Source organism: Pristiophorus japonicus, chromosome 10, assembly GCF_044704955.1.
Source record: "Pristiophorus japonicus isolate sPriJap1 chromosome 10, sPriJap1.hap1, whole genome shotgun sequence".
Taxonomy (NCBI): domain Eukaryota; kingdom Metazoa; phylum Chordata; class Chondrichthyes; family Pristiophoridae; genus Pristiophorus; species Pristiophorus japonicus.
The window spans coordinates 166,126,565-166,147,937 of record NC_091986.1 but is presented as its reverse complement, the minus strand read 5'-3'; the positions used below and the strand labels follow the sequence as shown (position 1 = coordinate 166,147,937).

The 21,373-nt window shown below is 43.5% G+C and overlaps 1 protein-coding gene across 2 annotated transcripts in view; it reads left to right on the top strand.

Moving 5' to 3' along the window:
• The window catches only part of flt1 (fms related receptor tyrosine kinase 1), a 274,841-nt gene extending 272,182 nt beyond the window's left edge, over positions 1–2,659 (top strand). The window contains exon 30 of one of the 2 annotated variants that reach the window (XM_070892291.1): positions 254–2,659. In XM_070892291.1, the coding sequence (XP_070748392.1) occupies positions 254–401 (148 nt within the window). In that variant the 3' untranslated portion in view covers positions 402–2,659. The remainder of the gene's footprint in view (positions 1–253) is intronic. The other variant, XM_070892293.1, reaches the window with a different exon arrangement.
• Positions 2,660–21,373: the final 18,714 nt, after the last annotated feature.

Genomic DNA, 21,373 nt, shown 5'->3' with positions numbered 1-21,373 from the left:
GAGCCACATAAATTCTGTTTTGACTTAGATTCTGAAAGGTTTCTCCTGATACTATTAACAATTTATACTATTTATGATTATTTTTAATCATTTTGCTTCAGTATTTTTAGTGAGACATTTTCATGCAGATATTGGAGTTTGGTGTCTTATACTTGTTATGTCATGGTTTCTTTGACGTAATGCATGAACTAAGCATGTATTCATATATTGTATCTGACACTGAATGTGCTTTTGTTCATTTTTTTTTTTACAGTACTGGTTACCACCATGGAGAGGAAGGCAATAGAGCATCTGCACGTGAGAGTTTGGGTTTTCTGAATTCCTTTGAGTCAAAAATGAGTTGCCACACACCACCACCAGACTACAGTTCGCTGGTCTTCTATACCTCACCACCAGTTTAAAGAAGAGCCATTTCACCAATACTGCAGAATAGAAAATCTGCTCATTCAAAAATTTGCAATACACCTTTAAAGAAACTTTTTCCTCATGCCTTTACCAAAACATAGTGTGCTTACGGCGACTCATCCACAGTAATCAGATGTTAAATGTATCCAAACACTGATGTACTGACGTCAAACATAATACAAGCTGTCTCATTTGGGGAAATATTATGCTCATTAAGGTGAGCCTGACACTCCTAGGAATGGAATTTTATTCTCTTTCCACCTCATGAACCGAACACTTCCTGGTTAATTATTTTACAACTACAACAACTACAAAAACAACTTGTATTTATATGGGTCAGAAAGGGTTTACAGCTCTTTTTACACTATCCCAAATAATGTGTCTATAAGAGCAGCCAAAGCTGCATTAAAATCTGAATTTCCCATACCAGACATTGATAAGCCTTATCGGAGTTAATATAGGCAGTTAGTCGCATGCCAAGGACAATTTGGATCTGTGACTCCTAGTAACTGGATTTCAGCTGCACAGTCTGTGTTCATTACAGTATCAGCTTCATTACCATTCCAGATATTTAGATAAATGTAATATGCAGGTTCATCTTCGTGCATTCAATGCATATTAATAAAGCTGCTGTCAATATTAAGCTAAATTACTCATTCCATGAAATGTGACTGCCTCAGAGCACAAATGTTTTCAGTGGCAGAAATCCTCCTTTAGTGCCACCTGCTGGATTTTTAGAAGTATTTCTTTTTTGCTTTGTACAAATTGCAAGTCAAACAGTCTGAAATGCTCTTACGACTTGAAAGAAAGAACTTGCATTTATCTTGTGTCTTGCATCGCTTCAGGACATTCCAAAACACTTCACAGCCAACAAATTACTTTTAAGGTGAGAAGCAGAGTATTTTTTAAATAGTGAGAGATTGGGAAATGTTGGTGTTCAGAGGGACCTGGGTGTCCTTGTACACGAATCACTGAAAGTTAACATGCAGGTACAGCAAGAAATTAAAAAAGCAAATGATATGTTGGCCTTTATTCCAAGAGGATTTGAGTATAAGAGTAAAGACGTCTTACTGCAATCACATAGGGCCCTGGTGAGACCTCACCTGGAGTATTGTATACGGTTTTGCTTTCCTTATCTAAGAAGGATATACTTGCCATTGAGGGAGTGCAACGAAGGTTCACCAGACTGATTCCTAGGAAAGGGGGAGTGTCTTATGAGGAGAGATTGAGTACTATGCCTATATTCTTTAGAGTTTAGAAGGATGAGAGGTGATCTCCTTGAAACATACAAAATTCCTACAGGGCTTGACAGGGTAGATGCAGGGAGGATGCTTCCTCTGGCTAAGGAGTCTAGAACCAGGGGTCACAGTCTCAGAATAAGGGGTCGGCCATTTAGGACTGAGAGGAGGAGAAACTTCTTCACTCAGAGGATGGTGAATCTTTGGAAATCTCTATCCCAGAGGGCTGTGGAGACTCGGAGATTCAAGCCAGAGATCGATAGATTTTTGGATATTAAGGGAATCAAGGGATATGGAGATGGCGCGGGAAAGTGGAGTTGAGGTAGAAGATCAGCTATGATCTCATTGAATGGCGGAGCAGGCTCGAGGGGCCGAATAGCCTACTCCTGCTCCTAATTCTTATGTTTTTATGTTTAAGGTGTGGCCACTGTTGTAATGTAGCCAAACTGATAAATGATCAGATAATCTGGTGTTTTGTTTGTGGTGTTGGTTAAGGAATAATTATTGGCCAGAGCACCAGGAAAACTCCTCATCTCTTCAAATAGTGCCATGGGATTTTTTACACCCACCTGAGGAGGCAGCTGGTGCCTCAGTTTGGCATTTCATCTGAAAAATGATGTGTGTGATAATGTAGTATTCCCAGTACTGTACTGAAATTTCAGCCTAAATTATGGCCCAAGTCTTCGGAGTGAGCCCACAACCTGTTGATTCAGAGGCAGGAGTGTTACCAGTGGGCCAAGTCTGACACTGTATGTTACTGTTTATTTTAACACTGCAACTTTCCTTTTACACTGATGTGCACATTTGAAAATATATAAGGCTAATATAGCACTGAGCCTTTAAAATTTAAATGTTATGCCTGTCCTCACAAAACTACACACTCACAACTAGTTTGACATCAGGAATGGGCAGCTTTATATTTTGTTGAAAGTTATTTTGTACTATTTTAAATAAGAAAGTATGTCTTGAGATTTGTGAATATAGACAAAAATATACTTCGTGGTTGTACATTACTCTTAAGGGCAATGTCATTTTGACTTCAACTTTATTAAAAAGAATATAACCATTGGGATTTAATTTCTTCTGCTATTTTTACTTTAAACGCAATGGGCTAGAAATTGCGCCACCCTTTAGCGGCTGATTGCTGAAAAAAATGGTGGCTGCTGTTCTAATGCCCGCCTCTGGCATGGGACTCTGCGGCCACCATTTTGGTGAGGGCCATAGCGCTGCCTTTAGCAGCACTGGCCTTGGACATACAAATCTGGAGAGTGTGACGTGCATGCTAACATAACTCTGTGAATGTGGACCTTTGCACTGAGTTTAGTGCTGTGTCCTAAGGTCGCTCTGAAAAGCGAGTGTTCAGCAGACTGACAGAGATGCTGTCAGCACTTCGTAAAGGGATACACACATCTTACAGATAAGTTTGCATTTAAGCTTTTGGACTGGATTTTTTTATTTTATTGATGTAGTGGCTTGGTACAATGGGTGTTTAAAGTTTTTAAAGTGTGCAGCCTCGGATGGTAAAGGAAGGCCTCTGAGAAAACAGAAAATGCTGGAAATACTCAGCAGGTCAGACAACATCCGTGGAGCGAAAAGCAGAGTTCACATCTCAGGTTACCATGCTGTCTGAACTGCTGAGTATTTCCAGCATTTTCTGCTTTTCTTTCAGATTTCCAGCATTCGCTCGCAAAGGGAAGAGGAAGAAGCAGAAGAGGAGGAAGCAGAAGGAAGAATGCAACGCAGACAGCCCCTTTGTGGCTGGGATATCCGGATGGAATCACCCGCCGAGGGTACCAGTGACCACAACCCCAATTCCCCTTTCCACATTTGTCCCAGACCTTCCCTTCCCTCTGTTACTGACCATCACAGCATCCTCTTGGCCACAATGCTGAAATAAAAGCCACCACAAAGCAAACTTTCCAATCCAACGTTATACATCGATCCATCCAGTTTCACATCAAGAAATCAACTCGTCACCCTTATGCATTCCCTTCGTGACTGTGTTCCATGTGCCTTTGCCTATCCTACCGATGTCACGCAATGCTTTTCCAGTGGCTGCAGCATGGCTGGTGGAAGGCTGCTGATTTTCAGTGGGGGACACTGCAAGTCTTGAAGACCTGGTGGCTGGGAGTGTCAAATTGAGGGATGGTTTTTCTTCTTCTTCACTCACCTCTCCCTCTTCTTGTTCAACCACTGGCTGGGCAGGCTGCATTTCTTGGGTGTGTGAAATGAGGAAGGAACAAGGGTGCAGTTGTGCCAACAGGAAGATGGGAAAGCATGAGGTGCATGCCAGAATGAGGATAACCTATGAGGATAGCAGCATCTTGTGCCCTTTTAGCCCCACTGCTAGCCAAGGGATCATCCATGCCCTTGTCAAGAATGGCCAGCACCGTCTCCTCCAAGAAGGTAAGGTGAGGCTAGGAATGGGAGATGTGCCTCATGTTTGGTACAGATTGTTGGTAGGTGAGTGATTTGGGGTCATGCATTGAGTGGTGTGCGAGGCTAGTGGTGCAGTTGGTAGGAGACAGCTTTTAAAGATGCACTCACTGACCTTGACCAGTGGTCTGAGGTCATGAAGCTCCTTTGGGCACTGGAGCCAGGTGGTGGGGGCAACACTGCTGGCAGTGACAGCTTTAATGATGACGTCCCACATCCTTGTTTATGCAAGGCCTCCCGGCCCGTGGGTTGAGGACCTCACTTGTAGTGTTGACCCCCTGTACAAAGCTGGAATGCTGCTTGCAAGATCCGGAGTGCCGCTTCCCTGACTTGTTGAGCCATTTGTGTTGGTGCTGAAGCACTTTTCCCATTTCTTTGGTGCGGAAGGCAATTCAGGTTGAAGAGCTGAAGACTGCCATTTGGGAATTCTTTTTAATGTTGATTTTTTTTTCAGAAGTCAGTTGAGCTCTAAGGGCTAAAAGCTGCTTATTTTTAACTGATTTTTATATTTTTCATTTTAGAAGGCAGTTACCCTTTAAGGGGTTTCCAGCACCGACAGGTCTAGTGAGCTAACATTAACACAGAGGTAATTAAATCCATTGAACAAGCAGCAATCATTTGGTATACTGTGAGAGTTTTTATGCTTTAGGTCCGTTTCATATTGGCAATAGAGGAACTCTCCAGTCTGTAATATCTTGGAAAGTATTTTACATAAATCTATTGCCCTGGAATTTGCGGTCAGCAGCGAAGCAAAGACCTTCACTGCTGGCCCCAATGTACGCTTCACACAAAGATCTCGCGACCTCTGTATGGAGAAGTTCTGGTTTTCCACTGTGTAATTTAAATCAACGTAGTATAGTAGGAATCCCATTATGCAAACTGCTGTGATGTCAAAAAGTTGTCTAAGCAACCAATCAAAATGTTGAATTCTCACAGACAGCGAACAAGAAATTAGAAATTGGCCTCGTTAGCACCTCCTATTATCGCCTACGGGGGGGCGATAACGGGACGCTAACCAGATTGTGACCGGGCGCGGTGATAACATCGACTCCTGCCATACTTGACGAGAGTTTTGGGGCAGCAGTATGGTGTTGTGCCCTGACCTCCTTTGCCCAGAGATTGTGACGTCATCTTCATGCACATTGCCCCAGTAGCGCCCCACACCCGAGCTTGCGTTCCGCTCCCTTCAGCATCGCCAGGTGAAAATACCGGCAGCTGCAGGAGCCATCCACCGGAAGGCTGGGTGCTTCGGGATCAATACTTAAAGGCGAGGTGGCCAAGGTAAGTAAAAAAAAAAATTACCTTCTGTCTTGCAGGTTTTTCCGTGGGTTCCTGCCAGCGATCGATCAGCCCGGCATTCTGCTCGAGTGCCGGGCTGATCGAGCGGGATCACGGCTGCCATCATGGAGAAGGTAAGTTTCTTTTCTGATGGCCCTTCCCATTAACGGAGGTAACGAACTTTTCAACACAACAGTGCTACTCCACTCACCATCCCGCCTGCTGCCGATTGCGCTCCAGGAAGGAAGTGAAGCACCTGATTTAGTGCTCCACTTCCTTCCTGGAGCGCAACCGCTGAATTTTTTTTTACGTTTGAAAACATTAAGCGCCTGAGCATGTTTTTCAAACTTTTAAAAGTTAGCGCCCCAAATGAGCCGAATTTCTCCCCTTAACTTTAAAAAATTGTTGGAGAGAGCAAAACAAAGATTAGGGCTCTCCCATGGGGAAAAGGCTAATCTGAAGTAAAGATGAACGTTTTTTTAAATTAACATTTTTTTTCAAGTATCTTAAATTATATTTTTTATTAAAATGGATAATTTTGACACTGCACAAAATGAAAATTAGTTTTTCAGGGCCATAGCATTTGTTTAGCAGTCAATACGCTGTTAAAACCCGAGTTACATCTAATCGCTTTGGGTCTAACTTTTGTGGGGAACTTAACTGCGTAATTACTGCGGAAGAGCTGAAGTTTTTGTGATTTTTCCATGATTTGAGTGATTCCACTGATTGCCGGCTCTGTTGGGGTTGGCTACAACACAGCCTGTGGAGGAGCAGAGAATGACTTCAGGATTTCCACATTAGGCCGCGTATGTGCGCTGCCAGTTCACTGCCAGTTCAGGACTACAAATTCTGGACCAATATGTTTTTAAAGCATGATAAAGAAAATTCTTTGGAATTAATGAAAATTTGGATAACATCAATGTGAGCAGCTAAGATACCTCAATTCCGTTCATTCTGTTAAGTCACAATTCAAGTTTTACATTATTCATATTTGTAGCATCTGATATAGTGGCGCTTGCACAAATGAGTTTAAAATTCACAGTGGCTGATGCAGTCACTGACTTGCTAATATCAAATCTGTGATTACACACATTACTGTCAAGAAAACTTGTCATAAAAACCAATAGTAGACTTTCATTTAAATAACTTTTATATTTATAGAGAAAAATGACAATTTTTCAGAATACTCAGACTTGCATTACTTAACATTAAATGTATAATGATATCAGTTGGTTGGAAGTGGATAACACAGTCAAGTGAGGGGGCGCATCACTTCAAGTTTATGGATAGCTGGAAAATCACCCCAAATCGTACATGATTCTGGTGTTTGCTGTACCAAGTATTAGAGAATTAGTAAAAAGGATGCCACCATTCTGAATTTAGATGCTAACAGAAAATTGGGGAAGAGGCAAATATAAAAACATAAACTACGCAAATTTGAGTTCTTTTTAAATGAGGTAAAACTGTCACATTTCTTCCAGCAAATATGGAAATATAGCTCTGAAATAATTTTGTATGAATTTGTTTTTAATGGAATACCTAAAATATATTTGCAGCTGAATAAAGTATATTTCTTTGGCATATTATATTTTAATATGTATTCTTGCTAAAAGTAGAATCTCAAAATACTCCTAACATTTCCAAACATGTTTTTTGATGGGCTGGAAATATATGAAAACAGCATAAAGAAGCGAATAGTATAAAAAAAATACCATTTTCACATTATCCTATGATCTTATCTTAGTTACAGTCTTGGTGGGGAAGGGGGGAACAAAGGGAATCCAAAGCAATGTTAAACTACATTTTAAAGGAAACATTCTACATAATAAAGGCATAAAATATTCTCTTTATAATTCAAAAACTAGCTTTTAACTATAGGCCTTATACGTAGTGTATTGAGAAACCTAAAGGGGAGGTTGTTATTTTTGGAGAATTTCTTTTGAGGAAATCCTTGATTCTTTCTACTTCCTGGGCCTTTTCCAATGCCCTCAAGCTGCAACCAGGAATTGCAACAAGCTATTTCTGATTTTTGCTTGATTTGTGCCTGGCATCCACTTGGGGCTTCCCACAGTGACATGGCTAAGATCAGCACTTCAGCTGGTTGGGGTTGGGGGAAATTGAGCCTGTATCCCTTTCCCTCTCTATCACATCATGGTATTCCAACATATATGACATTTCTTTTTCAAATATGGAAATACCCTCAAATGACCCTTCCAGCTAATGTCTATTTTTATCCAGAATTTGCTGTAAGGGAAAATATGGTAGTGAGCCCACAACGTGCGTCACTGCACAACACATTGCTGTGGAATTAGGATCAGATAGAAAGGGTGATACAAGTAGTTTCAGCTTCATTATTCATGATTCAGGAGTTTGCTATACCAAATGTTAGGGAATTAATTTAAAAATAAACACTGCTTATTCTGAAATTCGATGCCAAGATAAAGGTGGAAAAGAGTCAAACATGAAAACATAAACTGCCCAATTTTCATAAATGTAGTCAGACTGTCACATTTCTTTCAAGTAAATTATGGAAATATGGTGAGGGGTCCAGTGACGATAGGATCAGCATCCCTCTGGTGCTGATTTTGAGAGTCTAGTGGGTGGTTGGCAGACAATAATTATTGTATTTCAGAAGTGGACAGATAGACATTTTGCTGAAGTTGCATTTTAATAAGGGATGTGCAAATCTGCCTAATATTCTGATCATACATATATGAAACAGAGTCTGTTGCACATGTTATTTCACATGTGAGCAAATGTACCATATTGCTCACGCAAAGATCCAGTTTAAAATGGAAAGTCAGGTTTTAGACTGAGTTTAAGGTGGTCACTCTGCTTTTTGTTTTGTTTTTGAAATTGGGTAGATGAAGGGGTTAGCTCGGAGTACTATACTCCCTTTCCCCAAAAATTTCTAGTTGTAAAATCATAATTTGCAATTCTATCACTATTCCATGTTAGCAGAACAATTTTAAAGTTGTTGTGAGAACTTTTAGGAAGCACCCAGACAGACTACTTCAAAAAGAGTAGAATAGATGGGCCTGGTTAGGCCCAAAAATATGCCCAATCATGTCCTCATTTTGCCGATGTCAAGTTAGAACCAAGTATCCTCCCAATCACATTAGAGTATGCCCAAACTTAAAATGTGCGTAAATCAGCAGAAATCAGTGTAAACAATTGAGGTTCAAGCCAACACCAGTATATTTTTTCCTTGAGTCTTAAAATGTAAGTTTTGACTTGTTTAATAACCCTCAATCGTGCACATTAGGCACAGCATGTTTAAGAACGTACAATCTGGGAAGCATTTCCATTTTTAATGTGATCCAAGTATGCCATAAAATGCAATAAAAGAAACAAAAAATGACAGTTTCCAGCTGCACCTGAAAATCCCTCAGTAATATTGAGAGACCCCAAAGAAGCACAATTGGAGGAAACTCACATTTGAGAGTTGGGGGTGGGGCCAGTTTTGGAGGCGGAGATTCGTTCAGTCGGCGGGTTTGATGGATGGATGTAAAAGATCGATGAGACTTGGGCATATTGTAATTATGCGGATAACTCACTAACATCCAACATTCTGCCTTATTTTAAGCCACATAACTGATTTGCGCCCAAATGCAGAAGAAAACTCCAGGAAAACTTCATTAACCCACTCACAGTATAGATCCTGTGAGTGGGTTAATGAAGTGAGACTTTTCAGTTACATATACAAGTTTTAAAGCAGTTAAACATCTCTCAGCAGCATGCATTGCGAAATGTTGTTAAATGCATTGTTTCAATATTGAGCAAATATGTATAAGCAAAATCGCCTTATTTATTGCAATCCTATTATCTTCGGTGTATATCTAATCTTCGGTGTATATCTAAGCTCACATATGAAAATATTTCTGTGAAAACTTTGCATGAGATGAATACATTGCGTAGATTTCAGAAAATTCCAGGCTCACTGCCTGCATTCATGGTTTAGGTGTTTACACAATGAGAAGTTTCAGAACATCTACCCTATTATTCCTTTTTTAATATAAATTAGGAAACAATATGCACCTGCAGTATTAATTACATAAGATCAGTACTTGTAGTAAAACACTATTCTTGTACCGTGCATCATTGTCAGGCCAGTACATTAAATAGAAGATGGGAGGAAAAACAATGTGTAGGAGGACACACAAAATCTGCAAAAGGACATAGACAGGCTAAGTGACTGGGCAAAAATTTGGCAGATGGAGTATAATGTTGGAAAGTGTGAGGTCATGCACTTTGGCAGAAAAAAATCAAAGAGCAAGTTATTATTTAAATGAAGAAAGATTGCAAAGTGCCACAGTACAGCAGGACCTGGCGGTATTTGTGCATGAAACACAAAAGGATAGTATGCAGGTACAGAAAGTGATCAGGAAGGCCAATGGAATCTTGGCCTTTATTGCAAAGGGGATGGAGTATAAAAGCAGGGAAGTCTTGCTACAGCTACAAAAGGTATTGGTGAGGCCACACCTGGAATACTGCGTGCAGTTTTGGTTTCCATATTTACGAAAGGATATACTTGCTTTGGAGGCAGTTCAGAGAAGGTTCACGAGGTTGATTCCGGGGATGAAGGGGTTGACTTATGAGGAAAGGTTGAATAGGTTGGGCCTCTACTCATTGGAATTCAGAAGAATGAGAGGTGATCTTATCGAAACGTATAAGATTATGAGGGGGCTTGGCAAGGTGGATGCAGAGAGGATGTTTCCACTGATTGGGGAGACTCGAACTAGAGGGCATGATCTTAGAATAAGGGGCTGCCTATTTAAAACTGAGATGAGGAGAAATGTCTTCTCTCAGAGGGTTGTAAATCTGTGGAATTCGCTGCCTCAGAGAGCTGAGGAAGCTGGGACATTGAATAAATTTAAGACAGAAATAGACAGCTTCTTAAACGATTAGGGGATAAGGGGTTATGGGGAGCGGGCGGGGAAGTGGAGCTGAGTCCATGATCAGATCAGCCATGATCTTATTGAATGGTGGAGCAGGCTCGAGGGGCCGTATGGCTTACTCCTGTTCCTATTTCTTATGTTCTTCTGTTCTTATGTTTATACTCTGTATTTATATATTCACTGTTCAAGCCTTAGGCTGACTGAAATCTCTTTGAATGTGTGGTGAATTCTGCACCTGTTTTTTTTTGGAACTCATGGATAAAATTGTTATAACTGTATTACTACATAAAAATAATAAAAATTGATTAATAACCTCCATACCATTGCATTACTTTTTGCTGCATCTTTGCATTTGTTTTACTTAGTTGCATATGAAATCTCATTGGTCCTGTGAGCTGATCAGTGCAAAAACATAACTAACAATAAATAAACCATCTTTTTTCTCTGAAGATTTATGATGACATGAGGATAGGTTGAGTAGGTTGGGCCTATACACATTGGAGTTCAGAAGAATGAGAGGTGATCTTATTGAAACTCATAAGATAATGAGGGGGCTCGACAAGGTGGATGCAGAGAGGCTATTTCCACTTAGAGGGGAAACTAAAACTAGGGGACATGATCTTAGAATAAGGGGCCGCCCATTTAAAACAGAGATGAGGAGAAATTTCTTCTCTCAGAGGGTTTTAAATCTATGGAATTATCTGTCCCAGAGAGTGTGGAGGCTGGGTCATTGAATATATTTAAGGCAGAGATAGACAGATTTTTGAGTGTTAAGGGAGTAAAGGGTTATGGGGAGCAGGCAGGGAAGTGGAGCTGAGTCCATGATCTGATCAATTATGATCTTATTGAATGGCGGAGCAGGCTCGAGGAGCCATATGGCCTACTCCTGCTCCTATTTCTTATGTTTCTTATTTGAAGCTTCAGAATGATCTGTCTAACCTTGAGAGAAATATACACCTATTGCAGACTCCACCTTGCCCTCCTCGCCCTCCTGTCCCTCTCTCCTGCAGCAGCTGGTGCTGCTTTGCCTGGCTTCATGTCCTCCTCCCATTCCTCGTCCAACCAAGGGGGACCCCTAGCAAGTTGCCCATGACGAAGCACTCCTTTTCTCCTGGTGACTCATATAAAATGGAGTAGCATAGCATTAACTCTTTTTAGGTGAAGTCCTCAGAGAATTTCCTAAATAAATGTTGCGCAAGTGTTGGTGAAGTCTTGACATAGTGTCCCAGAAAGTCTCAATGTGTTTCAGAGGTTTTCTTCACAGCTCTAACATCAATGACTTTGAAATGAGGGGCATCCCTTTAAGAGGTGAGGACTCCTTTAAGTAGCGCTTCAAATTGACATTAACACCGTGTTTAGTCCCAAACAGCTGGTCGCTGTTAGGAGAGGACGTTAGATGAAGCGCTGATCACCAAAATGCTGTGCAGCCTCTTTAATGAGCGCTAACAGACATTTTAAGTGGTAATCAGCTGTTTAACTAGCCTTTGGGCAGCTGTTCCTAGCGTTCAGGTCAACTCGGTTACCAAAATAGCATCTTGCGCTAAACGTGGGCTAAACTGCCATTTCAGTTTCAGATCCAATCTTGGCTACCTCTTTAGTGCCTAAAGTATTTGGCGAAAATGAACTATCCCTCTCTTGATGCCCTTGCTTCTCATGGAGCTTCCACCAAGTGATTTCATGGAGGAGAATTGATTTGTCTGTTGAAGAGGGGTATGGTAGGTAATGATCAGTACGAAGTTTCCTTGACCTGGTTTGACCTACAGCCATAAAACTTTATAGGCTCCAGATTCAATGTTGAGGACTCTAAAGGGGCACTCCCACTTGACTGCATATCACTGTGCCAACACCTCTTGTAGGTCTTTCCTGCAGTTGAGACAGGGTATACCCAGGGATGATAATGCAGGTATGATTCCGTGAATCTGACTTCATCAAGCTGTTACTTGACCAGTCTGGGGGATAGCTCTTCCAACATGGGTACCAGCCCACGGTGAGGAGGACTTTACAAGGTCGACTGGGCTGTGATTGCCTTCGACTTATTTTCAATAATTTTCATATTATTGAACTTTGTTGTGATTGTTTACAACTGGGTAGCTGGGCACTTCAGGGTGGTGTTAAGTTATTTGTAGGCCAGACCAGGGAGGGGTGATGGGACATTGGTATACCAGGTGAAATTTTACCAGAAGCTGGCAACTTTCATTATTTTTCACAACTTTCCATGATAGGATTATGAACTCATTAACCGGTGGGTTGCTAGTTCATTACCATACCTCTTTAATTTAGCTCCAGTTTGTACTAAATTAGGGTCATGGTTGTGCTGCAGACTTGAAACCATTAGGGTAGGAATTAGGTTGAAACCAATCAGCAAAGGGAATTGGGGGTAGTAGCTGATCATTTATTAATGGTGCACAAGCAGTGTGAGATTTCTACAGGGAAAGCAAATAGGGTTTTAGGTTGTATTGCAGGCACACTGTGGGTTTTGAGGGAGGGAGCATTTTGTAAGCACCTTAAATATTTTCTGGAGTTTATTTTTGGACTGCAGGATAAAAAGGTAACTTGCAGACCAATTTTCTTTTGTTCTTTATCATGCTTCCATTTTGCCCTGGAACAAGACTCAGTACTGAGTGTGAATTCCTGGTCTTGCTATAAACCAGGAATTCCTGCCTGCAGCAGAGACTGATCTCAAAACAAAGTAGTAACATCAAAAAGGACCTGCAGCGAGGAATGACTGTAAGGAGCATATCATGGAGCTAGCGTAACTGTATGCTGGGTGGGGGGAAGTGCCTCTGTGAATTGAGTGGTGGTGGAGGGGGGAGAGAAGTAAAATACATCTGTGAATTAAAGGTGAAATAAGAGAAGAGTCTCTGTGAACTGGGGATGGAAATTAGAGGAAGTATGTTTCTGTGCCCTGGGGTGGGGTAGGGGAGTGAATGGGAGAAGGGAGTACCTCTGTAATGAGAGTGAGTGGCTCTCCCTGGCAACTGTCAAAGGCTGAACCAGACTGTTCGCAACCTTGGTGTTATATTTGACCCCGAGATGAGCTTCCGTCCACATGTGCGCTCCATCACCAAGACCACTTTTTCCCATCTTCGGAACATTACCCGACTTGGTCCCTGCCTTAGCTCATCTGCTGCTGAAACTCTTTGCTAACTCTAGACTTGACTATTCCAACGCACTCTGGGCTGATCTCCCACGTTCTACGCTATGTAAATTTGAGGTCATCCAAGGCTCTGCTGCCCGTGTCCTAACTCGCACCAAGACCCTTTCATCTATCACCCTGTAATCGCTGACTTACATTGGCTCTCTGTTAAGCAATGCCTCGATTTAAAAATTCTCATCCTTGTTTTCAAATCCCTCCATGGCCTCGCCCCTCCCTATCTTTGCAATCTCCTTCAGCCCCACAACCCTCCAAGCAATATTCCCTGTAATTTTGTTTGGCACCACGTGGCCCCTTTAAGGGGCTATGCGGGCCATTCAAAATAGTGCACATGCATGTTTTTTGCATTGAAAAGCTGGCAAGCTGGCTGCGTGGGATCCCTGGAGTGCTGCACGGCTACATGGCTTACAGGGAACATTGCCTCCGTGATATCTGCACTCCTCTAATTCTGGCCTATTGAGCATCCCCGATTTCAATCACTCCGCCATTGACGGCCGTGCCTTGACTGCCAAGGCCCGAAGCTCTGGAATTCCCTCCCTAAACCTCTCCGCCTCTCTTTCCTCCTTTAAGATGCTGATTAAAGCCTACCTCTTTGACTCAGCCGCAATATTTCCTTATGTGGCTTGGTGTCAAATTTGGTTTTATAACGCTCCTGTGAAGCGCCTTAGGATCTTTTACTTCATTAAAGGTGCTATATAAATACAAGTTGTTATTGTTGTTGAGATAGCTTTTGGGGAAACACGAATCTAGGTTGGCCTCTTGAATATGGATTATACCAAAATGTTACTTAGTTTTCCGATAGATGATTTTATTTTTAAAAACTATTAATTGTGAAGTAAAAAGGATGAATTAATAAAAAAATTAATTGCAAAGTATAACCAAAATGTTTCATTTTTAACGTATAAATTCAAAATTTTCCTGGGGAACATGCTCTATAAGTGCCATGAAATGTGTTCTCAGTATGTATATGTGTGTGTTGGAGGAGGGGAAGTAGGACTTGAAATGAGTGTGTAGTGTTCTAAATATCCTGCCTACATTTCTGTGTTGGATATTTATCGCTTTTAAATGAAACCCACAATATGACTCAGTCTCTTAAATACCATGTAAAAAAATTTGTTCCATCCAGAAACATTACTCAAGATGCGTGATGACTGGACTTGCTGTGTAAGTTCCGCTTGTATAACCCATGACTTTTCTGATTTGCCATTACTCTATGGGAGTGGGAGAAGATAGGAGAAAGAGAGTTAAATTGCTGAACCCTCTGTTTATTTGTGTTGTGGCAGAACTTGCAGGAAGTAAAGAGAAAGGAATTCAGTTGCCCAGATGAAGATCTCAGTTTTTCTTTTTTTTGGCAGATTTTCACGGCGAGTAAAGATAGCTTGTCAGCTATTTTTAAGGCTTAAAGATAGAAAGAATGTTATGAAGGATGTTTTAGCATTATTTAAACTTTTGCAATATTTAGTTAATAAAAATTCAGATGATCCAAAGCAGATGAGATAGATGACTTATGGCCTAGATTCCCCACCCACCCCTCACTGATCTTTGGGGGATCGGAGTTGGACAGGGCTGGAAAACCCATCTCAACACCCTACCTCCCACCCTCATTTCCTGCTTCCTGGACCCAGCCTAGAGCATACAAGTAGGTGTAATAAAAATGCATGCAAATTAGGGAAATACATACTCCTCAGCTTCCCTGTTTTGAGCACTCAATGCAAGGGATGCCCATTAGGCTCAGGCTTCCAGCAATTCCTGGCAGTGGCAGGAGACAAATTTATTTTTGTGCCAGGTCCTGTGCAAGCGCTCACATAAGCTGAAGGTAAAGGAAAAAGGTTTTTGCAAGGAGCATCAATGCTGCCTGCATTCCCATACTGTAGCAGTGTCCTGCCATAGCAGACATGCCCTCCCAAGTCTGGTGCAACACCTCTGCAGAGATAAGAGTTTTCTTCCAAAATAAAAATGATGCAGCTCAGGAAAGGATCAGGAACCCAGTCACTGTGTCTAATATAATGTGTGGTAAGAAGGAGTACCATGGCATTATAAGCATAATCACAATTACACATTGACAATGCCCAGGAACGTATGAAAAGGGAGAGAAAAGATCATCAGGTCCATCAAGCCAACCCCATCCAGTCATCATCATCATAGGCGCTCCCTCGAACAAGGATGACTTGCTTCCACGAGTTCACAGATGTTTCAATGAAGGATCCGATGTTCCAGTCCTGAATTCCAATTGAGGGGGTGGAAGATGCCTGTGCGTGGATTTTTTTAATGCGTGGTGACCGTTGCACACCAGCCACCACATGGGCTTGACAGAGGTAGGCCTTTATCCAGTGGCAAGTCAACAGATAACAGTGCAACTGTACGTACCATTCATCGACTCCCTAGCAATGCTATCTCTTGGGACAGACAAAAAACCTCAAAAATCTGCGGTTAATTCAGGAAAAAGTTAGAAATCTTTTCTCCACTTCCCTAAGACAAGCAAGCTCCAGGACACTGTAATTAACCAAGACTTCTCATAATCACAACAAACTAGTAATTTACTTCTGAGAACTGGAAATATTCTCCTCTCAGGAATGTGTCATGTTCCCTTTATAAAGGGCAGCAGCAACTTCATACGCAACACATATCTTGGCAATTTGTTGAAGAGGGCAATGACTCAGTAAAAGGAAATATTTCCTGGCATTTAACCTAACTCTTCACCTACAAACTTAATTGATATAGTATTACTGTCATGTATTCAACCAGCATTGTAACCCATGTATAAACTGACCTAAGTTCTACACCGTGAGAACACTGACCACTAGGTGGGAGACACTCCTAACCTGGACCTTCAGGTATAAAAGGGGAAGCTCCACCCACCTTCATCTCTTGAGTGCTAAGGAATAAAGGACAGGTCACAGACTGACCTTCTCTCAAGCATGGGCCTCGTGTACATTTATACTGTGTAGTAAGGACGTATCAATGGCGACAAGAAACTGGGATTTAAACCACGCGAGCATGGCCACTAGCAGAACAGACGAGAGGTACTGTGTTAAGGAATGGTTGGGACAGAGATTCAACATTGTTAAAGCAGCACACGGTTCTCCAGGCAGACAAGGGCAGTCAGGCATGCCCCAACATGTAGTCGAACCCAAAGGGGGAGTTCGACAGAGACAATGGCAAGCTGAACAGCGATTCACGCCATTGCAAGGGACAATGCGGCCAGTAATGGGGCCAACACCTGTTAATGGTGCACTCAAGGACAATAACAGGGGCAGTCAGGGACGATCGACTGGCAAGGGACCTTTTGTTTCAAACCGCAACTCATGCTGGAGGCGTGGAGGCATACATTCAGCCAGAGTTTGCAGAGATGAGCAAAATACCTAAAGAAATTGCAGAAATGGACACTGGGGGAAATTGCTGGAAGCGGAAGTTCAGCGAGTTCATGTGGAGCACGTATACAGTTCATACACCAGGACGCCACCGATAATGATGAAAGTGCTCCTCAATGGCATCCCAGTATCAATGGAGTTAGACACGGATGCCAGCCAGTCCCTGATGGGTATCAAACAGTTTGAAACGTTGAGGGAATCCAAGGCCAGGAGGCCAAAATTATCGCCGATTGACGCACAGCTACGGACTTACACAAAGCAGATCATTCCGGTGCTAGGCAGCGCCACGGTAGTCGTGACCCAAAAAGATTCGGAGAACAGGTTGCCACTCTGGATTGTCCCAGGGGACGGTCCCGCACTACTGGGGAGGAGTTGGCTTGCTGTCATGAACTGGAAATGGGGCGATGTCAATGCAATTTCCTCTGTGGAGCGAGTATCATGCTCACAGGTCCTGGACAAATTTGACTCATTATTTCAGCCCGGCATTGGCACTTTCATGGGGGCCAAGGTAGTGATTCACATAAACCCGGACGCCAGGCCAGTACACCACAAGGCCAGAGCGGTGCCGTACGTGATGCGGGAAAAGATAGAAGGCGAATTGGACCGCCTGTTGAGGGAAGGCATCATCTCGCCAGTCGAATTCAGTGACTGGGCGAGCCCGATTGTGCCGGTGCTCAAGGCGGATGGGTCGGTCAGGATATGTGGCGATTACAAGGCCATCATAAATCAGGTGTCACTCCAAGACCAGTACCCGCTACCGAGAGCGGAGGACCTCTTTGCGACGCTATCCGGTGGCAAACTTTTTTCAAAATTGGACCTGACCTCAGCTTACATGACCCAGGAGCTGGCAAGTGAGTCGAAGAAGCTGACCACCATCACGACACACAAGGGGTTGTTTGTGTACAACAGATGTCCATTCGGGATTCGCTTGGCCGCCGCGATCTTCCAACGAAATATGGAAAGCCTCCTCAAGTCGATTCCAGGGCCGGTGGTTTTTCAGGACGACATCCTCATTACGGGTTATGCTACTGAAGAACACCTCCACAACCTGGAGGAGGTGCTACGCAGACTGGACCGGGTAGGTCTGCGACTGAAAAAGGCGAAGTGCGTCTTCCTAGCTCCAGAGGTAGAATTCCTGGGGATGAGGGTAGCAGCAGACGGGATCAGCCCTACTGCGTCCAAGACGGAAGCGATCCAGAGAGCACCCAGACCCCGTAACACGACGGAGCTGCGTTCATTCCTGGGGCTCCTGAACTATTTTGGTAACTTCCCAAATTGAGCACACTGCTAGAGCCGCTACACGTGCTCCTACGCAAAGGTCACGAATGGGTCTAGGGGGGACAGCCAGGAAAGGGCTTTTAATAGAGCCGCAATTTGTTATGTTCCAACAATCTGTTAACGCTATATGACCCATGTAAGAAACTTGTGTTAACGTGCGATGCGTCGTCCTATGGTGTCGGGTGTGTGTTGCAGCATGTCAATGCCAAGGGTCAGTTACAGCTGGTAGCTTATGCCTCCAGGAGTCTGTCCCAGGCAGAAAGGGGCTACGGGATGGTAGAAAAGGAGGCGCTCGCATGTGTATATGCGGTAAAGAAAATGCACCGGTACCTGTTTGGCAGGAAATTTGAGCTGGAGACAGATTACAAACCCCTAACGTCCCTTTTGGCCGACAACAAGGCCATAAATGCAAACACATCAGCCTTCATACAGAGGTGGGCACTCACGTTAGCTGCCTATGACTACACAATTCGCCACAGACCGGGCACCGAAAACTGCGCCGATGCACTCAGCAGGCTCCCACTAGCCGCCACTGAGGGGGCTACCGAGCATGGTGCTGAGATGGTCATGGCTGTTGAAGCTTTCGGAAGCGAAGGCTCACCCGTGACAGCCCGTCAGATTAAAGTCTGGACAAATAGAGACCCGCTATTGTCTCTAGTCAAGAAATGTGTCCTGAATGGGGACTGGGCAGCCACGTACAGGGCATGCCCTGAGAAATTTAAACCATTTCACAGGCGCAAGGATGAACTCTCGATTCAGGCCGATTGCCTACTGTGGGGAAACCGCGTAGTCATGCCTCAGATGGGCAAAGAGGTGTTCATCAGAGAACTCCACAATGAGCACCCGGGCATTGTCACGATGAAGGCAATTGCCAGGTCACACGTTTGGTGGCCAGGGATAGACGCAGATCTGGAACTTTGTGTTCGCAGGTGCAACACGTGTGCCCAGCTGGGCCATGCGCCCAGGGAAGCCCCCCTTAGCCCCTGGCCATGGCCCGCCAAGCCTTGGTCACGCATCCATGTGGACTACGCAGGTCCTTTCATGGGGAAAATGTTTTTGGTTGTAGTAGACGCCTATCCAAATGGATCGAGTGTGACATTTTAAATTCAAGCACATCCTCTGCCACGGTAGAAAGTCTACGGGCAATGTTCGCCGCCCACGGTCTACCGGACATCTTGGTCAGCGACAATGGCCCGTGCTTCACAAGCACTGAATTCCAGGACTTCATGGCAGGCAATGGAATTAACCATGTTAGAACGGCACCGTTCAAGCCGGTATCAAACGGCCAGGCAGAACGAGCAGTGCAGATAATCAAACAGGGGATGCTCAGATTCCAAGGGGGTTCCCTACAAACCCGCTTATCACGCCTCCTGTTGGCCTATAGATCCCGACCACACTCGCTCACAGGGGTTCCACCCGCAGAGCTACTAATGAAAAGGATGCTCAAAACCCGATTATCCCTTATACACCCCACCATGAAAGAAATTGTCGAGAGCAGACACCAGTCACAATATCACTACCATGACAGGAATGCGAGGGCGCGATGTATTGATGTAAATGATCCTGTTTTTGTCCTCAACTACGCTGCAGGGCCCAAATGGCTCGCAGGCACTGTGGTTGCCAAAGAGGGAAATAGTTTTACCAATAGACAAATCTGCCACAAACATGTGGATCAAACTAAAAGGAGGTTCAGCAACCCCATAGAAGAAGCAGAGGAAGAACACGATATAGAGTTCACTCCACCACAGGTGACTGAACACCGGAACCAAAGGGAGGAGAGCCCAGTCACTGTGGGCAGTCCGGACAGGCCTGAGGCACTGCAAACAGCAGACACTCAGGCCAGCGCCCAACAACTGGAGCCCCAACTCAGGCGCTCTACAAGGGAGCGTAAACCACCAGAGAGACTCAACCTGTGATCCCAATAAGACTTTGGGGGGGAGGTGATGTCATGTATTCAACCAGCATTGTAACCCATGTATAAACTGACCTAAGTTGTACACCGTGAGAACACTGACCACTAGGTGGGAGACACTCCTAACCTGGACCTTCAGGTATAAAAGGGGAAGCTCCACCCACCTTCATTTCTTGAGTGCTAAGGAATAAAGGACAGGTCACAGACTGACCTTCTCTCAAGCATGGGCCTCGTGTGCATTTATACTGTGTAGTAAGGACGTATCAATTACCATCCCTATCGATCTCAAATTACCTACCTAATTCATCTCCAGCCATCTTTTTATAATTTTAAAAGTTCAGTCATATCCTCTCTAAGCCTGTATCCTTCCAAAGTGAATGGCTCGAATTCTTGGAGCCAATCATCATTACTAAGAGCTGTAAGATTTAGTATCATCCCTCTCTATACTCCTCTGCACCTTCTTCAGAGCCTTGCTATCCCTCACCATGTGACTAAAACCATGTACAATACTCCGAGTGGATGCACCAAAACCTTCTATAGTCTAAGTATATTATTCTTCATTTTGCACACAATGCCCCAGCAAAACAACCTAAAACCCTACATGCTTTCCCTGTAACAATCTCAGACCAGTAGTACGCCTTTAATGAGATATCAACTACTATCCCCAGGTTCCGATCACTTCTCTTTAATGGCATGCTAATTTTCTAATCCCAAATGCAAGTCACTTCACTTGTCTACATAAGATTAACACTGTTAAAAGTGGACGGGTTTATTTGTACTGCCAACATGGCCACCATGCTCCACTCTTTGTTTCTGATTGGTCCCCTTGGAGGATAAGCCATACCCTGAAGTTTCACAGGAATGTGCAACTGGAACCGCCCATCCCAAGGTCTCACTGACTTTGCAAATTGTAACTCGATCCACTTTGGTTTCCTGAAGCACCAGAGGACAGAGCTCCCCAGAAGACAGCAAGGGCCATCCAAAGTGTCTTACCCCAGCCCAAGTGGCAGGAAGCAAAGGATAATGGTTGAGGGGAGCTTTTGTGACTGGAAGGCTGTTTCCAGTGGTGTTCCACAGGGCTCAGTGCTAGGTCTCTTGCTTTTTGTGGTATATATCAATGACTTAGATTTCAATGTAGGGGCATAATTAAGAAGTTTGCAGATGATACAAAAATTGGCCATGTGGTTGATAGTGAGGAAGAAAGCTATAGACATATCAGGAAGATATCAATAGACTGGTCAGGTGGACAAAAAAGTGGCAAATGAAATTCAATCCAGAGAAGTGTAAGATAATGCATTTGGGGAGGGCTAACAAGGCAAGGGAATACACAATAAATGGTCGGATACTGAGAGGTGTAGAGGAACAGAGGGACCCTTGGAGTGCATTTTCACAAAGCCCTGAAG